General features: G+C 40.4%; 1 protein-coding gene across 1 annotated transcript in view; it reads left to right on the top strand.

Annotated features, from left to right (window-relative positions):
* LOC111972514 (cadherin-18-like) overlaps window positions 1–14,263 on the top strand; it is a 238,513-nt gene that overhangs the window by 21,558 nt on the left and 202,692 nt on the right. Inside the window, exon 2 of the mRNA XM_023999516.2 lies at window positions 12,532–13,117. Coding sequence (XP_023855284.1) covers window positions 12,881–13,117 — 237 coding nt within the window. The 5' untranslated portion in view covers window positions 12,532–12,880. The remainder of the gene's footprint in view (window positions 1–12,531; window positions 13,118–14,263) is intronic.

The raw sequence follows: 14,263 nt of genomic DNA, 5'->3' as shown, positions 1-14,263 counted from the left end.
AAACAGTGTGTTTTAATCAATGTAAATGTATTTTGTTTTTAATCTAAAAAGGATCATTTAAAAAAAAATCGAAATTTTTATGAAATTCACTGGGGAGGATAGTCCTTCCTTTCCTCCTCTGAGGAGCCTCCACTGATCGTCGTGTATTACAATTCCCCCCAATATCCAGCATCTTCGCACGGCCATTGAAGAGGAGTGGGATAACATTCCACAGGCCACAATCATGATCAACTCTATATGAAAAGATGTCGCACTGCATGAGGAAAATGGTGGTCACACCAGATATTGTCTGGTTTTCTGTGACCAACATATATATATATATATATATATCTGTATTCTCAGTCATGTGAAATCCATAGATTAAAGCCAATTTTATTTTTCAATCGACTGATTTCCATATATGAACTGTAACTCAGTAAAATCTTTGAAATGGTTGTGTTAATATTTTTGTACAGTGTAAATACTTTTTCTCTCATGTAAAACTAACATGATGTCTGAAAAAGACAGACTGAATGGGCGAGGAGCTAGTAGGCTGAGTAGGCGGGGAGCTCACCTTAACTGCCGGTTATTTGAAAACGCCTATTTACATTTTTTTTCCCAATAATATTTAACCTTCTCAGCTCGGAGATTCGATCCAGAAAACGTTCTGTTACTGGCCCAAATCTCTATCCACTAGGCTACRTGCCTATGTCAAGCAACAGTGAGCAMAAAGACAGTGAGAGAGAGAGAGYTGATTATAATGGGAGTTGAAAGAAAACTGCTGTATATTTTCCTGCAGTGGCCAGRAGATGGCTTATTGCAATGGCCTGGCACTCCAAAAGTGCTGTAAGAGAAAAACAGTGTCCAAAATCGCACCCTATTCCCTAGAGAGTGCAKTATTTTGACCAGAGTCCATAGGGAATAGGGTGCCGTTTGGGACKTACTGGCCAAATGACATATAGGGGGTTGAAAAGTGCAGGAATGTTTTCTAATTTACCACCAACAAGAAAAGTGACACCTACTGCACAGATATAATAGAGCAGGTAATCAATGTTGATTTGAGGTTAGAACACATGGCATTTTGGAGAGCGGGGGAATGGTGGYATGGCACCCTATTCACAATATAGAGCACTCATGTTTAGCAGGGRCCTGGTCAAATATAGTGCACAATATAATGAAAAGGTTGCCATTTGGGATGCAGYTGAGGACGTATACAGAGACAGTACCGGGCCGAGTGTTGTTGACTTTGGGAGAGGTGGTGGTAGGTGATGAGTGCCATGCAGCCCGGCCCACGTCTCAGTGGGAGTTGTTACCTAATTACCTTGCGGTCTAATCTGTGTTTAAAAAGTGACTGCCCCTAAAAAACTACTTCTTGTTTTAAAAACAGCCTGTGGCATCAATATGAGTCAAACATTTATTCTAGTGTTACATTTGACTACACAGGGTAAATAGGATTTTTTTTGTCACAAAGTCAGTCTCGTCCAAATCTTAGATTTACTAGATTTACATAGACGATAGGAAAACATTGTACGCATTRTTAAAGTATTCAGACCCCTTAATTTTTTCCACATTTTGTTGTTTCAACCTTATTCTAAWATTGATTAAATTATTTTTTTGCCTCATCAATCTACACATAATGACAAAGCGAAAACAGGTTTTTAGAAATGTTTGCACATTTTTGGAAAATACCAAAAAGAAATACCTTATTTACATAAGTATTCAGACCCTTTGCTATGAGACTCGAAATTGAGCTCAGGTGCATCCTGTTTTCATTGATCATCCTTGATGTTTCTAAAACTTGTTTGGAATCCACTTGTGGTAAATTCAATTGATTGGATATGATTTGGAAAGGCACAAACCTGTCTATATAAGGTCCCACAGTTGACAGTGCATGTCAGAGCAAAAACCAAGCTCCGAGACAGGATTGTGTCAAGGCACAGATCTTGCGAAGGGTACCAAAAATGTCTGTAGCATTGAAGGTCCCCAACAACACAGTGGCCTCCATCATTCTTAAATGTATGAAGTTTGGAACCACCAAGACTCTGCCTAGAGTTGGCCGCCCGGCCAAACTGAGCAATCGGGGGAGAAGGGCCTTGGTCAGGGAGGTGACCAGAACCTGATGGTCATTCTGAGAGAGCTCCAGAGTTTCTCTGTGGAGTTGGGAGAACCTTCCAGAAGGGTATCCTTCCTGACCTGTTCACCYGACGTGCTACCTGTCCCAGACCTGCTGTTTTCAACTCTCTAGAGACAGCAGGAGCGGTAGAGATACTCTTAATGATTGGCTATGAAAAGCCAACTAACATTTACTCCTGAGGTGCTGACTTGCTGCACCCTCGACAACTACTGTYATTATTATTATTTGACCATGCTGGTTATTTATGAACATTTGAACATCTTGGCCATGTTCTGTTATAATCTCCACCCGGCACAGCCAGAAGAGGACTGGCCACCCCTCATAGCCTGGTTCCTCTCTAGGTTTCTTCCTAGGTTTTGGCCTTTCTAGGGTTTTTCCTAGCCATCGTGCTTCTACACCTGCATTGCTTGCTGTTTGGGGTTTTAGGCTGCGTTTCTGTACAGCACTTTGAGATATCAGCTGATGTAAGAAGGGCTATATAAATACATTTGATTTGATTTGCAGCWCTCCATTAATGAGGTCTTTATGGTAGTGACCAGACTGAAGCCACTCCTCAGGTAAAGCCACATGAAATCTCGCTTGYAGTTTGCCAAAAGGCACCTAAAGACTCTCCGACCATGAGAAACAAGATTCTCTGGTCTGGTGAAAAAAGATTGAACTCTTTGACTTGAATGCCAAGTGTCACGTCTGGAGGGAACCTGGCACCATCCCTATTGTGAAGCACGGCAACTGCACCACCCACAACCGCAGGGCTCTCCAGAGGGTGGTGCGGTCTGCACAACGCATCACCGTGGGCTGACTACCTGCCCTCCAGGACACCTATAGCACCCGATGTCACAGGAAGGCCAAAAAGATCAACAAGGACAACAACCAGRCGAGCCACTGCCTGTTCATCCCGCTACCATCCAGAAGGCGAGGTCAGTACAGGTGCATCAAAGCTGGGACCGAGAGACTGAAAAACAGCTTCTATCTCAAGGCCAGACTGTTAAATATAAGAACTAACATTAGGCTGGGTATCAGTCAAGCAAGACCTGATGAGAAGTTTGATGACATGTCCCCTAGCCTACCACACAAAGGCACTATGGATTTATTTTCTCTGGTTGACACATACATGCTCAGGAAAGTGATATCACAATTTAAGCCTTCTACCTGCCTTCTCAATCCTATATCCAGCACCTTCTTCAACAGTTTATAATTGCATATCTGAAGAAGTGCAAGCTGTTGTTAATCACTCCCTGTTCACAGGCACTTTCCCCACTGCACTAAAAACTTATGGTGAAACCCCTTCTGACGAAAAGTAATCTAGATTCTTCAGCTCTTAGCAATTTTTGGCCAATCTCCAACCTTCCATTCTTTAAAAAAATTCTGGAGAAATTGGTGTTCAAACTGAATTTTTTTATAATTCTGTATTTTTTTWAAATTCCAATCTTGTTTTCGTGTTCAGCACACAGACAGCCTTAGTTAAAGTGGTAAATGATCGTAGAACCAACATAGATGCCAAACAGCTCTCTGTCCTTAGATTTAAGTGCTGCATTCGACTCTGTTGACCCRTATGTCCTCCTGGACAGACMGGAGAGGTGGGTTGGCCTATTTATCCAGTTTAGGACCTATTAACATAACTCAGAGAAAATACAAATCACATGTACCATTCCACAAGGTTTGATTTTGGGTCCAGGACTGTTCAGTTMATATATGTTACCCCTTGGCAGCGTTATCTGAAAGCGCAGCATTGATTTTCATGCAGACGATACACAACTTTACATTTCTGTGTCACCAGAGGATTTTAGCTCCATGGATAAATTATTACACTGTATTAGTGGTTTAAATACTTGGATGGCTGTAACGCTCGTCTTCCTCCTCTTCTGAGGAGGAGCAAGGATTGMACCAAAATGCAGCGTATTGTGAAGACATAATCTCGTTTATTTAAACGAAGACGAAAAAACACTTGAACAAACTACAAAAATAACAAACGACGTGAACAGACCTGAACTTGAGAACAAAACACATGAACGCACAAACAGGAAGGAACACACGAACGAACGAAACGAAACGAAACGAAACAGTCCCGTGTGGCACAAACACTGACACAGGAACAATCACCCACAAACAAACAGTGAGAACAGCCTACCTTAATGTGGTTCTCAATCAGAGGAAACGTAAAACACCTGCCCCTGATTGAGAACCATATCAGGCTAATACATTGAACCCAACATAGAAACACATAACATAGAATGCCCACCCAGCTCACGTCCTGACCAACTAAACAAAGACAAAACAAAGGAAATAAGGTCAGGAACGTGACAATGGCCCACGTCTTCCTCCAGCTAAATCAAGACAATACGGAGGTACTTATTGTTGGAGACAAAGCACAGAGAGAATCTAGCCGCACATTTTAATTCATGGACAATCAAGATAACACCTAMGTTTTTTACCTGATGTTTTATTTTAAATTCTGAACAAAGTTTTGAATCACACATTAGGAATGTGACCAAAATAGCTTTTTACCACCTGAGGAACATGCCAAGGTGTGGCCATGTCTCTCTCAGGCTGATACAGAGACTCATCAACACTTTTATTACCAGCAGGCTTGACTACTGTAATGCTCTCCTGCCTGGTCTACCAATGAAAGCCATTGGTCAACTGTGAAACATACAGAGTGCTGCAGAACGGTCAGTGACCAAGATCAGACTGAACACAKATTACACCAGTTTTAAGGTCTCCGCACTGGCTGCCTGTGAGTTTTAGAAWTAATTTTAAGCTTCTTCTATAGGTTTTTAAATCAATCCACGATTGTGCACCSCAATACAAGTCAGACATGCTTTTAAGTTGTGTACCCAGTAGGGTCCTGTGGCCAGTGTTGTAGTACTCAAGACCACATATTAAGTGTCTCGATCTTCTCTCGGTGTCAGGTACATTTGTACTCGTTCCTGACTGGTCTCAGACAGTGAGGACTGGTAATTTRTTCCCGAGACCAGCGGAGTAAACTCATAATTATTAGCTCCCATTCAGTCAGGGCATAAAACCGCTTCCCCAGGCCAAATATATYCACTCCTTTCTTGAAACGTTAGTATCTTAACAGCCTTATCTATTATAGACATGTTTGCTCAGTGGCGAACATATAGGCCTTCAGTGTGTGACAGGTTCTTGATTCTGAAATGACAGCAACTGTAATACCATCGCACTCYAATAGGAGAGTGCACTTTTTGTAAAACACAAAGAGCCAGTGGTGTAGTGGAGGGTATACTCAGGTACAACAGAGAAATCATGCACAAAGTAGCCTATAAAATCGCAAAGCACGTGAAGTATATTCACGAGCGCCGCACACAGCCTAGTTTAAGCAGAATATTATTACATTTACATTTACATTTACATTTAGCAGACGCTCTTATCCAGAGCGACTTACAAATTGGTGCATTCACCTTATGATATCCAGTGGAACAACCACTTTACAATAGTGCATCTAACTCTTTTAAGGGGGGGGGGTTGTTAGAAGGATTACTTTATTTATTATCTGCAGGCAGCAGGTGCGTGCAGCTCTCAACTGGTTTTGGGATAGAGCAGCTCACAGAATAATGACGTCAGTAGCCGGTAGGATAGGAAAGACTTTTCAATTGATGATATCTACCAGTAAATGCTAACTAAGGCAACAATGTGTATGCAAACCAGGTATTGAAAAAATGCAGTCCGAAGTGTTGTCATCATGCATTGTTTGCATCAAGGGCGTAGACATGGATGGGTCTGGGTAGACAAGAGTGTACAAAGCTGTCATCAAGGCAAAGAGTGGCTACTTTACTTTGTTTTACACTTTTTTTGGTTACTACATGATTCCGTATTTGTTATTTCCTAGTTTTGATGTCTTCARTATTAWTCTACAKTATTATGTAGAAAATAGTCCAAATAAAGAAACCATTGAATGAGTAGGTGTGTTCAAACTTTTGACTGGTACCGTATTTTAAAATCGATCTTGAAACACATATTTTTTGCTTTTGTTTTTCATTAGTGTACTTTTTAGMTCAGTTGTTTTGTTTGTTTTGTAGTAAATATTTCAGCATTGTTTTTTATTTAAATGTTTTCCTGTAAAGCACATTGTGTTGTATTCCATGTCTGAAATGTGCTTTATAGATAAAGCTTGATTTGATTGCAGATTTGGATGTTCGGAGTCTGTTTGACAACCACACATTTCCTAATTTGTAAAGCTCCAACCTCAGTACAACAGAACTCAGGAAGCCAATTTTTCTGTCTGTAGCGTGAAAACAAAATTATCTCCTATCCTGAATCTCTTCATGGAGGTTGTGAAGGTGGTTAAGCAGATCTCAGTTTGACAGCAGGGGAAAAGAAAAAGAACACACAAAACAGGTCATAATTATTAGATGATGTAGAGGTGTTTTCTGTCAAGCTTTCTCTTGATTGTGTAATGAAACCAAAACTGTCGTCATTTGCAGGTGCTCAGCTGTTAGCTCCATCAAATATGCACTCTGAGGACCAGAAAATATCATTCATTCTGTTGCCAAAAACGGTCTCAAATTAGTGTGAAATGTATATGAATATTCATTAAAAAAAAACTTGTGTTCTGTTCAAGATATAATTTCAGTTAGGGCTCAACTGTGGGATTTGGTTTGCATCCAATTTGTATATTGTGACATACAAATGCAGATTAGTTTGGCAACAAATTGATAAACGTTTTCAAATAAACATTAAGCTCATTTGGTAGGCATGGAATTTCACAATGGCATTACAATGCCTCTCAAAATTCTCCTTCCCTTCCCCGTTTTGCTATGCCACCCACCCTCATTCAATTTAGGAGAGGTGTAAAGTCAAGATTTCTATTATTTGTGTTATTATACTGTATTATTACTTCCTCTCAGTCCCTGGCCCTGTTTGTTGCAGTGATATGTGTTTGACCCGCTCGCTCCTCTGCTATCTGGTGGTTGACATCAGCAGAAAGCTGATGCTGTGAAACGAATGCAGTGGGTTTGCACTCAGCAGGCGGCCAAAACATTAGCCATAAACAGCAGGCAAGGGCTCCCTCAATCTCTCGCTCTGTCTCTRATCCTTTACTCTCTCTCTCTTTTCCTCTTTCTGTTGTAATTAACCATTCACCTCATCATTTATCATAGAAGGATAAACATCTGTGTTTGAACACTTCTTTAAATTGAACCTTCACCTAGGCAAGTCAGTTAAGAACAAATTCTTATTGACAATGACAGCCTACACCAGCCAAACTCAGATGACGCTGGGCCAATTGTGCACCGCCCAATCACGGCCAGTTGTGATACAGTCTGGATTTGAACCAAGTTGTCTATAGTGATGCCTCTAGCACTGAGATGCGGTGACTTAGACCACTGCGCCACTTGGACGCCCCAATCATATGTACTATATGTGTATATACCTTCTGAGCTGACTTTTCCACCATATCAGTTGGATAGTGGGATATGGTGCCTTTCACTGACTATGCCAGCTGCTGCTTATTTAATGACTGTCTGACATCACTGTTTTACCACCTATCAGCATGATTACCACACAATTAGCACTGATTAAAGAGCGACACAGGAGGTGCCAGCCTGAAAGCACTGATAATAGAATAGGCTTACTTGGTCTAGCATAGGGATACAGGTTGCTCACACAAGTCTAGCATAGGGATAGAGGCAGTGCTGGGAAAAAGTAATTGAGTAATAGTAAAGACACATTAATAGAAAATCACTCAAGTAAAAATCACCCTGTCAAATACTACTTGGGTAAAAGTCTAAAAGTATCTGGTTTTAAGTACAGTGGTGGGAAAAGCAATCAATTGTCATACTTCAGTAAAAGTAAATGCTATACATCAAATTCCTTATATTAAACAAACCAGACGGCATGATATCATTTTTATTTTAAACAATTACGAACAGACGGGCACACTCAACACATTTACAAACACAATATTTGTGTATAGTGAATCCACCAGATCAGAGGCAGTAGGGATGGCAACGTGTTATGTTGATACATCATATATGCTGAAAAATTTGAACAAACCCCTTCAAATTACTGGATTCGGTTATTTCAGCCAAAAATCGAGCACACAGTCATGCAATCTCCATATACAAACATTGGCAGTAGAATGGACTTACTTACCTTTCAACATGGCACCATCATAGGAAGCCACCTTTCCAGCAAGTCAGTTCGTCAAATTTCCCAGTAAACTCTAAGTGTTGTTATTGTGAAGTGGAAACGTCTGAGCAACAGAGGCTCAGCCGCAAAGTGGTAGGCCACACAAGCTTACAGAAATTAAGGTCTAGGGCTGTTTTTCATGGTTCGGGATGGACCCCTTAGTTCCAGTGAAGGGGAAATCTTAATGCTACAGCATACAATGACATTCTAAACGATTCTGTGCTTTTAACTTTGTGGCAACAGTTTGGGGAAGGCCCTTTCCTGCTTCAGCATGACAATGCCCCCGTGCACAAAGCGAGGTCCATACAGAAATGGTTTGTCGAGATTGGTGTTGAAGAACTAGACTGGCTTGCACAGAACCCTGACCTCCCTCAACCCCATCGAACACTTTTGGGATGAATTGGAATGCCGACTGCGAGCCAGGCCTAATCGCCCAACATCAATACCCGACCTCACTAATGCTCTTGTGACTGAATGGATGCAAGTCCCCGTAGCAACGTTCCAACATCTAGTGGAAAGCCTTCCCAAAAGATTGGAGGCTGATGTAGCAGCAAAGAGGGACCAACTACATATTTATGCCCATGATTTTGGAATGAGATGTTTGATGAGCAGGTGTCCACATACTTTGGTCATGTAGTGTAGGTGCAAGAATTGGAKCATAATTCTGTCCTTCCTGAGCATTCAACATTTAACAAGTACTTTTTGGCGTCAGGGAAAATGTATTTGAGTAAAAAGTATATATTTTCTTTAGGAATGTAGTGGAGCAAAAGTAAAAGCTGTCKAAATATAAATAGTAAAGTAATGTACAGATACCCCAAAARTTCTTTAGTAATACTTTAAAGTATTTTTACTTAAGTACTTTACACCACTGGATACAGGTAGCTTACACAAATCTAGCATAGGGATACAGGTTGCCAGAAGATACCGACCTTACCTTTACGTTTGCTTACACTGATCTGCACTGGGGTCAGAAKGCAATCATGGTAACTTTAAGATGCCGTTGAGCCGGCGCGAGATATGGGTCAGAAAACGTACCTCGATGCAGTGATTGATTATGCCACAGTACTGTGMGTTCAATCCCAGTGCTATAGGCACTCGTTAAAAATGTTTCCGTTTTAACCCTATCCCAAACCTATCCCTTACCTTTAACTTCACCTATAGATGTTTATTCACAGGCAACTGTATTAGGGTAAAACTAGGCCCTCAAAATAAGGCCTTATGAAATACTTATGGTATTGTGTTAAATACATACTTTTTTTTATTATAACATATTCACTTATCTCACTTTGTGAGGTCCACATGACTAATAAAGGATGGAAGCAACGTGCATGTCTCTGTCTCTAASAAATTAAATCATGGGTGGTAATACTACAATTTACTCGATAGGCTAGGCACTCTGGGAAATATTTGAATAAGGCTTTACACTAAGCAGTGTGTTAATTTWACACTGTTCCGGTCTCTATAAGAGTCTACAGACTCAACACTTTCAGTGTTCATTTGTTTGTCTTTTTACACTGGAGAATTTTCTGTGGTACTCAAATTGACCATAGCCATATCCGGGAATAAGCAGTTAATTATTATTTCAACAAAACTTGCTTTCTTTTTAAATATGCACTTTTGCTGACTTGAATATAATCAAGTGCAAAATTACAGGGGAAGAAAAAGAATATGGGCATTATAAATAGTCATATTTTTAGCACTTAAATTTTGCCTTCAATATGCAATTTAGTTTTTCGAAGAAACCCATTTACTAGAACTGTTTTCCGCTTTCATTTTCCATTGCCTACCGAAACACACTCTCCACATGTCATGCATTTGAGTAGCTTAATATCTGTCGTTATCACCGCAAATGTATTTCTTGCTGCCCTGGTTATAATTCAGATTGCCAAGGCACCAACTAATCCTTTCATACAATGGCCCAGCACTGAAAAATAAATAATAATTTTGAACAAAACACCAACTCATCTATGTGAGTCTCTACAGCAGGGGTAGGCAACCGTGGTCCTGGAGTGCCGCAGGCACTTCCTGTTTTTAACTGACCTAGAGGCATTCACTGAACTGATCAATTAGGTGTGGTGCCTAGTTGGAACAAAATCCTGCAGTACCTGTGGRACACCAGGAACAGGGTTGCCTACCCCTGCACTACAGTTATAGCCCCATACTGGCTTTATAGATGGATCCTAACTCATTGGGCACTATTACTTAAAAAATACCATGCAGCATCCCAAATGGCACCCTATTCCCTATATAGTATACTACTTTTACCAGGGTCCATAGAGGTCTGGTCAAAAGTAGTGCACTAAAGGGAATAGAYTTCTATTTGGGATGCAAACCATTTCTGTGACCTCACCGGCACATACAACCTTTGAATAATTGAACAAGTCACCTAGGGCTGTGGTGGTCATGAAATTTTGTCAGCCGGTGATTGTCAAGCAAATAACTGCKGGTCTCCTGATAATTGACCYYTGATTAACATAAWCACGTTWAGCCTCACCTGGCTTCCACGCATAGCCTACAAGCCACTGATGTAGACCTTTTGGAACATCATTTTTAAAAGTCGAATAAATCTATTTAACGTAGCCTACACTATCACAATAAGTCCAGGATTTATTTTAGACAGGTCTAAAGAAACATGATATGAAGAAAATMTWGTCTATTTCGGAAGAACAGAATAGAATACTCWGAGTTGTCCTTATGTTAGGCCCTGATATGGTTGTGGGCTACACTAGTTCATTTAGCAGACAAAATTTGCTTAGAGTTCTGTGGAATTATTTTAGTATTATTTTATAGTATGTAGAATACAATTGAACATAGCTGAATAAAATAGAAAGTATATTTTCTCTGAAAGATTTCCAAGGAAATATTCAGTTTTGAGTAAATAACAAAGAAACAGGTCCTCCTATATAATTCATTTAGAGTTATTTATGCAACGTTAGTTGTCATACAAACGTGTGCCATTGGGCTGAATATAATAATTATAATTCCCGGCTGCTGTGCTCCGAAGCACCTCTCACTTACATGGCGCTCAATGATATCTCAATTCTCAATTCTTATTGGCCAATGCCCCAAAAATCCAAGTCTTTTGCGGCCAAAATGGCCGTTGTGCCATTGGGTTGAATATAAGAATTATAATTCCCTTCTCCCGGCTGCCGTGCGCCAAAGCACCTCTCACTTACATGGCGCTCTATGTCTCAATTCTTATTAGCCAATGCCTGTCACATGATCTGGTCCTTCTCACAGCTAAGAATTAATCTACAAGTGAAGACCGACATGTCGGGGATGCAACTGCTTGCGTCCCTCATCAAATTTCCAGGTGCATATTGAAGATGTTAGAACTGTCCACATTTYGCCTACTTTTCAGCCATCAAAATGAGTAGGCCTAATGAAAAGCAAAAGCACTGGCCTATGTCAATCTACTATCCCCCACAGTACAAAAGTTGACCCATTCAACTTGTCCTTCTGTGCAAGAAATACATTTTCCAAACATACGCTGGGACAGTTGTGGGATCCGATAGACCCCAAATTAATACAACCACTCGCATCAAAAACCTTTCAAAAGCAATGAGGCTGATGCAACAGATCAGAACATTTACCTTAAAATGTTAATGAACTATTAGGCTATTTCCTCACATAAGCGCAGCAATGCGCACATGGCAGTAGGTTATAAGCGTGAATGTTCCAYAATTCAATCAATTAGCYGTTGTAAAGCYGATTGTTGTCCTTCATTTCAAGAAGCTACAGTATTTGGCTTTTGGCTAGGCTATATGAGGTGTGCAACTATGATTTGAAAAAGTCATTCCTTGCCTTACAGCACATGCTGAGCATCATTCACAAGTGATAATACATCGTTCACAAGTGATAGGCTAATATTGTCACTCATCAGACTATTCTTTAATGTAATGRTGTCTTTACATATACTAAATAATATGAGTGAAATTAGTTTTGATTTAGAATGGACCATTATCATGCACCTGTCACGGAACAGGGGCATGGGAAAAATAAATATACATACATGTCATCTATACACTTAAATAACAAATAAGGTCACGTAACAGTCCTAAACGCACCAGAAATGTGTTTCGTGTTCTCCGAACTAATTGTAAGGATCTGATAGTGGCATCTTTTCTGTATTCAAAGACATCTTTTTAAAATGCTTGCCCTCTMTGTCAAGTATTATTATGGCCAGCTCCTATACATTTTTAGGAGATTAAGTAAGTTAAAACAAAAAAAAATGTAATACATCCTTCTCTCTCTCTCTTTTTCTCTTCCAGGAAACACAAAATGGTCGCCATAATCAACTCCAGTTTCTGGTAAAACGAAACAAAAGCCATAATCCATCCGTGTTTTTCTCCAGACCCTGGCTGTTCCATAATGTAAATGAAGCTTGCCTTGATTCTACTCAACAGACGGCTAGGCCATGAGCCTTAGAGGATCTACCGTAACCCGGACAGGGCCTACCCCAGTTTGSATTTAGTGCCACCCTCGTCCTTCTGTTGAGACTGCGAGCCACGTGAGGCTGCAGACGTGGCCGGTGGTGGTGGCGACGGCGGTGGTGGGAGGACTTTCACACGTAGCACAAAAAACACTGGGATATATTTACAAACATACTGAGGAAACACCATGAGGATATCCAAGATCTTCTGTCTCTGTCCCGTACTGGTCTGCCTCTGCTTTCTCCAGAAGTGCTATGGGGTTAGCCATCATGTCCCAACATCCAAAGTGCCCAACACAAAGAACCAGACCAAACTGGCCAATGGCGAGACGGAAGTGCACCACAGACCTAAACGCGGCTGGATCTGGAACCAATTCTTTGTTTTAGAAGAACACATTGGACCAGATGCTCAATATGTGGGAAAGGTATTGTTTTATCTTACTTCACAGTACTTCATGGCTTGAATTTAGATGCTTGTAAACAACCACTTTTTCATTACAAGGATATTTGACTCCTTGGCTCTGAATTGTGTCCTAAATGGCACCCTATGCCCTACATAATGCATTACCATTGACCAGAGCCCTATGAGCCATGGTCAAAAGTAGTGCACCACTTATGGAAAAGGGAGCCCTTTTTGACAAATACTCTTTTCTGCGCAGCAGTCTTGTGTGTTGGAAATGCATTGTGGCAGGTACAGCTTTGATTATTAATGTGACTTGCCTTGTTGGTATTCCAGGTGCTTTTGTTCTGTCTAATGATGTAGAAGCCAAGGCTATGTTCCAAATTGCACCCTACTCCATACATAGCTCAATCATTTTGACCAGGGCCAATAGGGCTCTGGTAAACTYTGTAGGGAATAGAGTGACATTTGGGATGCACTACAAATCTCACGTGGGTATATTTTGTAGAGAAAAGAGGTCTACACTGTCCAAGTTCTTCTCATGATAATGTCTTGTGTTTTATGGAGGATTAATCAACAAGCTCCCCTTAGATCATCTTAGTCTGTCACGTTCGGCTTTAAGGGATGCGACATTCAATTGTGAAAATAGCTTGTTCTTTGTTTGAATTAAGCATAGTACAAAATCAAACCAACCCTTACAAAAAAAAACACATGATTTCACATGTGAAATGTGAAATGTCCACGTTGTGCACAAAATGTGAAACCAATGTGGTTTTGGTTCACTTCACATGTGATATGTCACATGAAATTTCACAGGTGATGCCCTGCAAACAAAACTTTGTCATAAGAATGTCACGCAGTCACAGTGTTTTCAAATTACATATTTGAGACACTTGATTACGTTGTGTATATTCATTTACGCAGTAATTATTATTCAACATGCCCTCACCTGAGATTTTAACTCACAAACTCTTGGTTGACGGTATTCCGATCTTCCTGCTACGCCARCATGTCTSTGCCAATAATATATTTTCACCATTATTCCTACACTTTGGACTTCAATGTACAATAAATCTCAGCTTCGTTAAGAATACACTCAACAAAAACTATTATATTTATCATAGTGATTCAGGAGTATCATTAAAAGAGAATAATATGRCTCACCAACATT

The sequence above is a fragment of the Salvelinus sp. IW2-2015 genome, linkage group LG14, assembly GCF_002910315.2.
Source record: "Salvelinus sp. IW2-2015 linkage group LG14, ASM291031v2, whole genome shotgun sequence".
Lineage (NCBI taxonomy): Eukaryota > Metazoa > Chordata > Actinopteri > Salmoniformes > Salmonidae > Salvelinus > Salvelinus sp. IW2-2015.
Note: the sequence above shows the minus strand (reverse complement) of the source record. Positions and strands in the feature narration are given on the sequence as shown.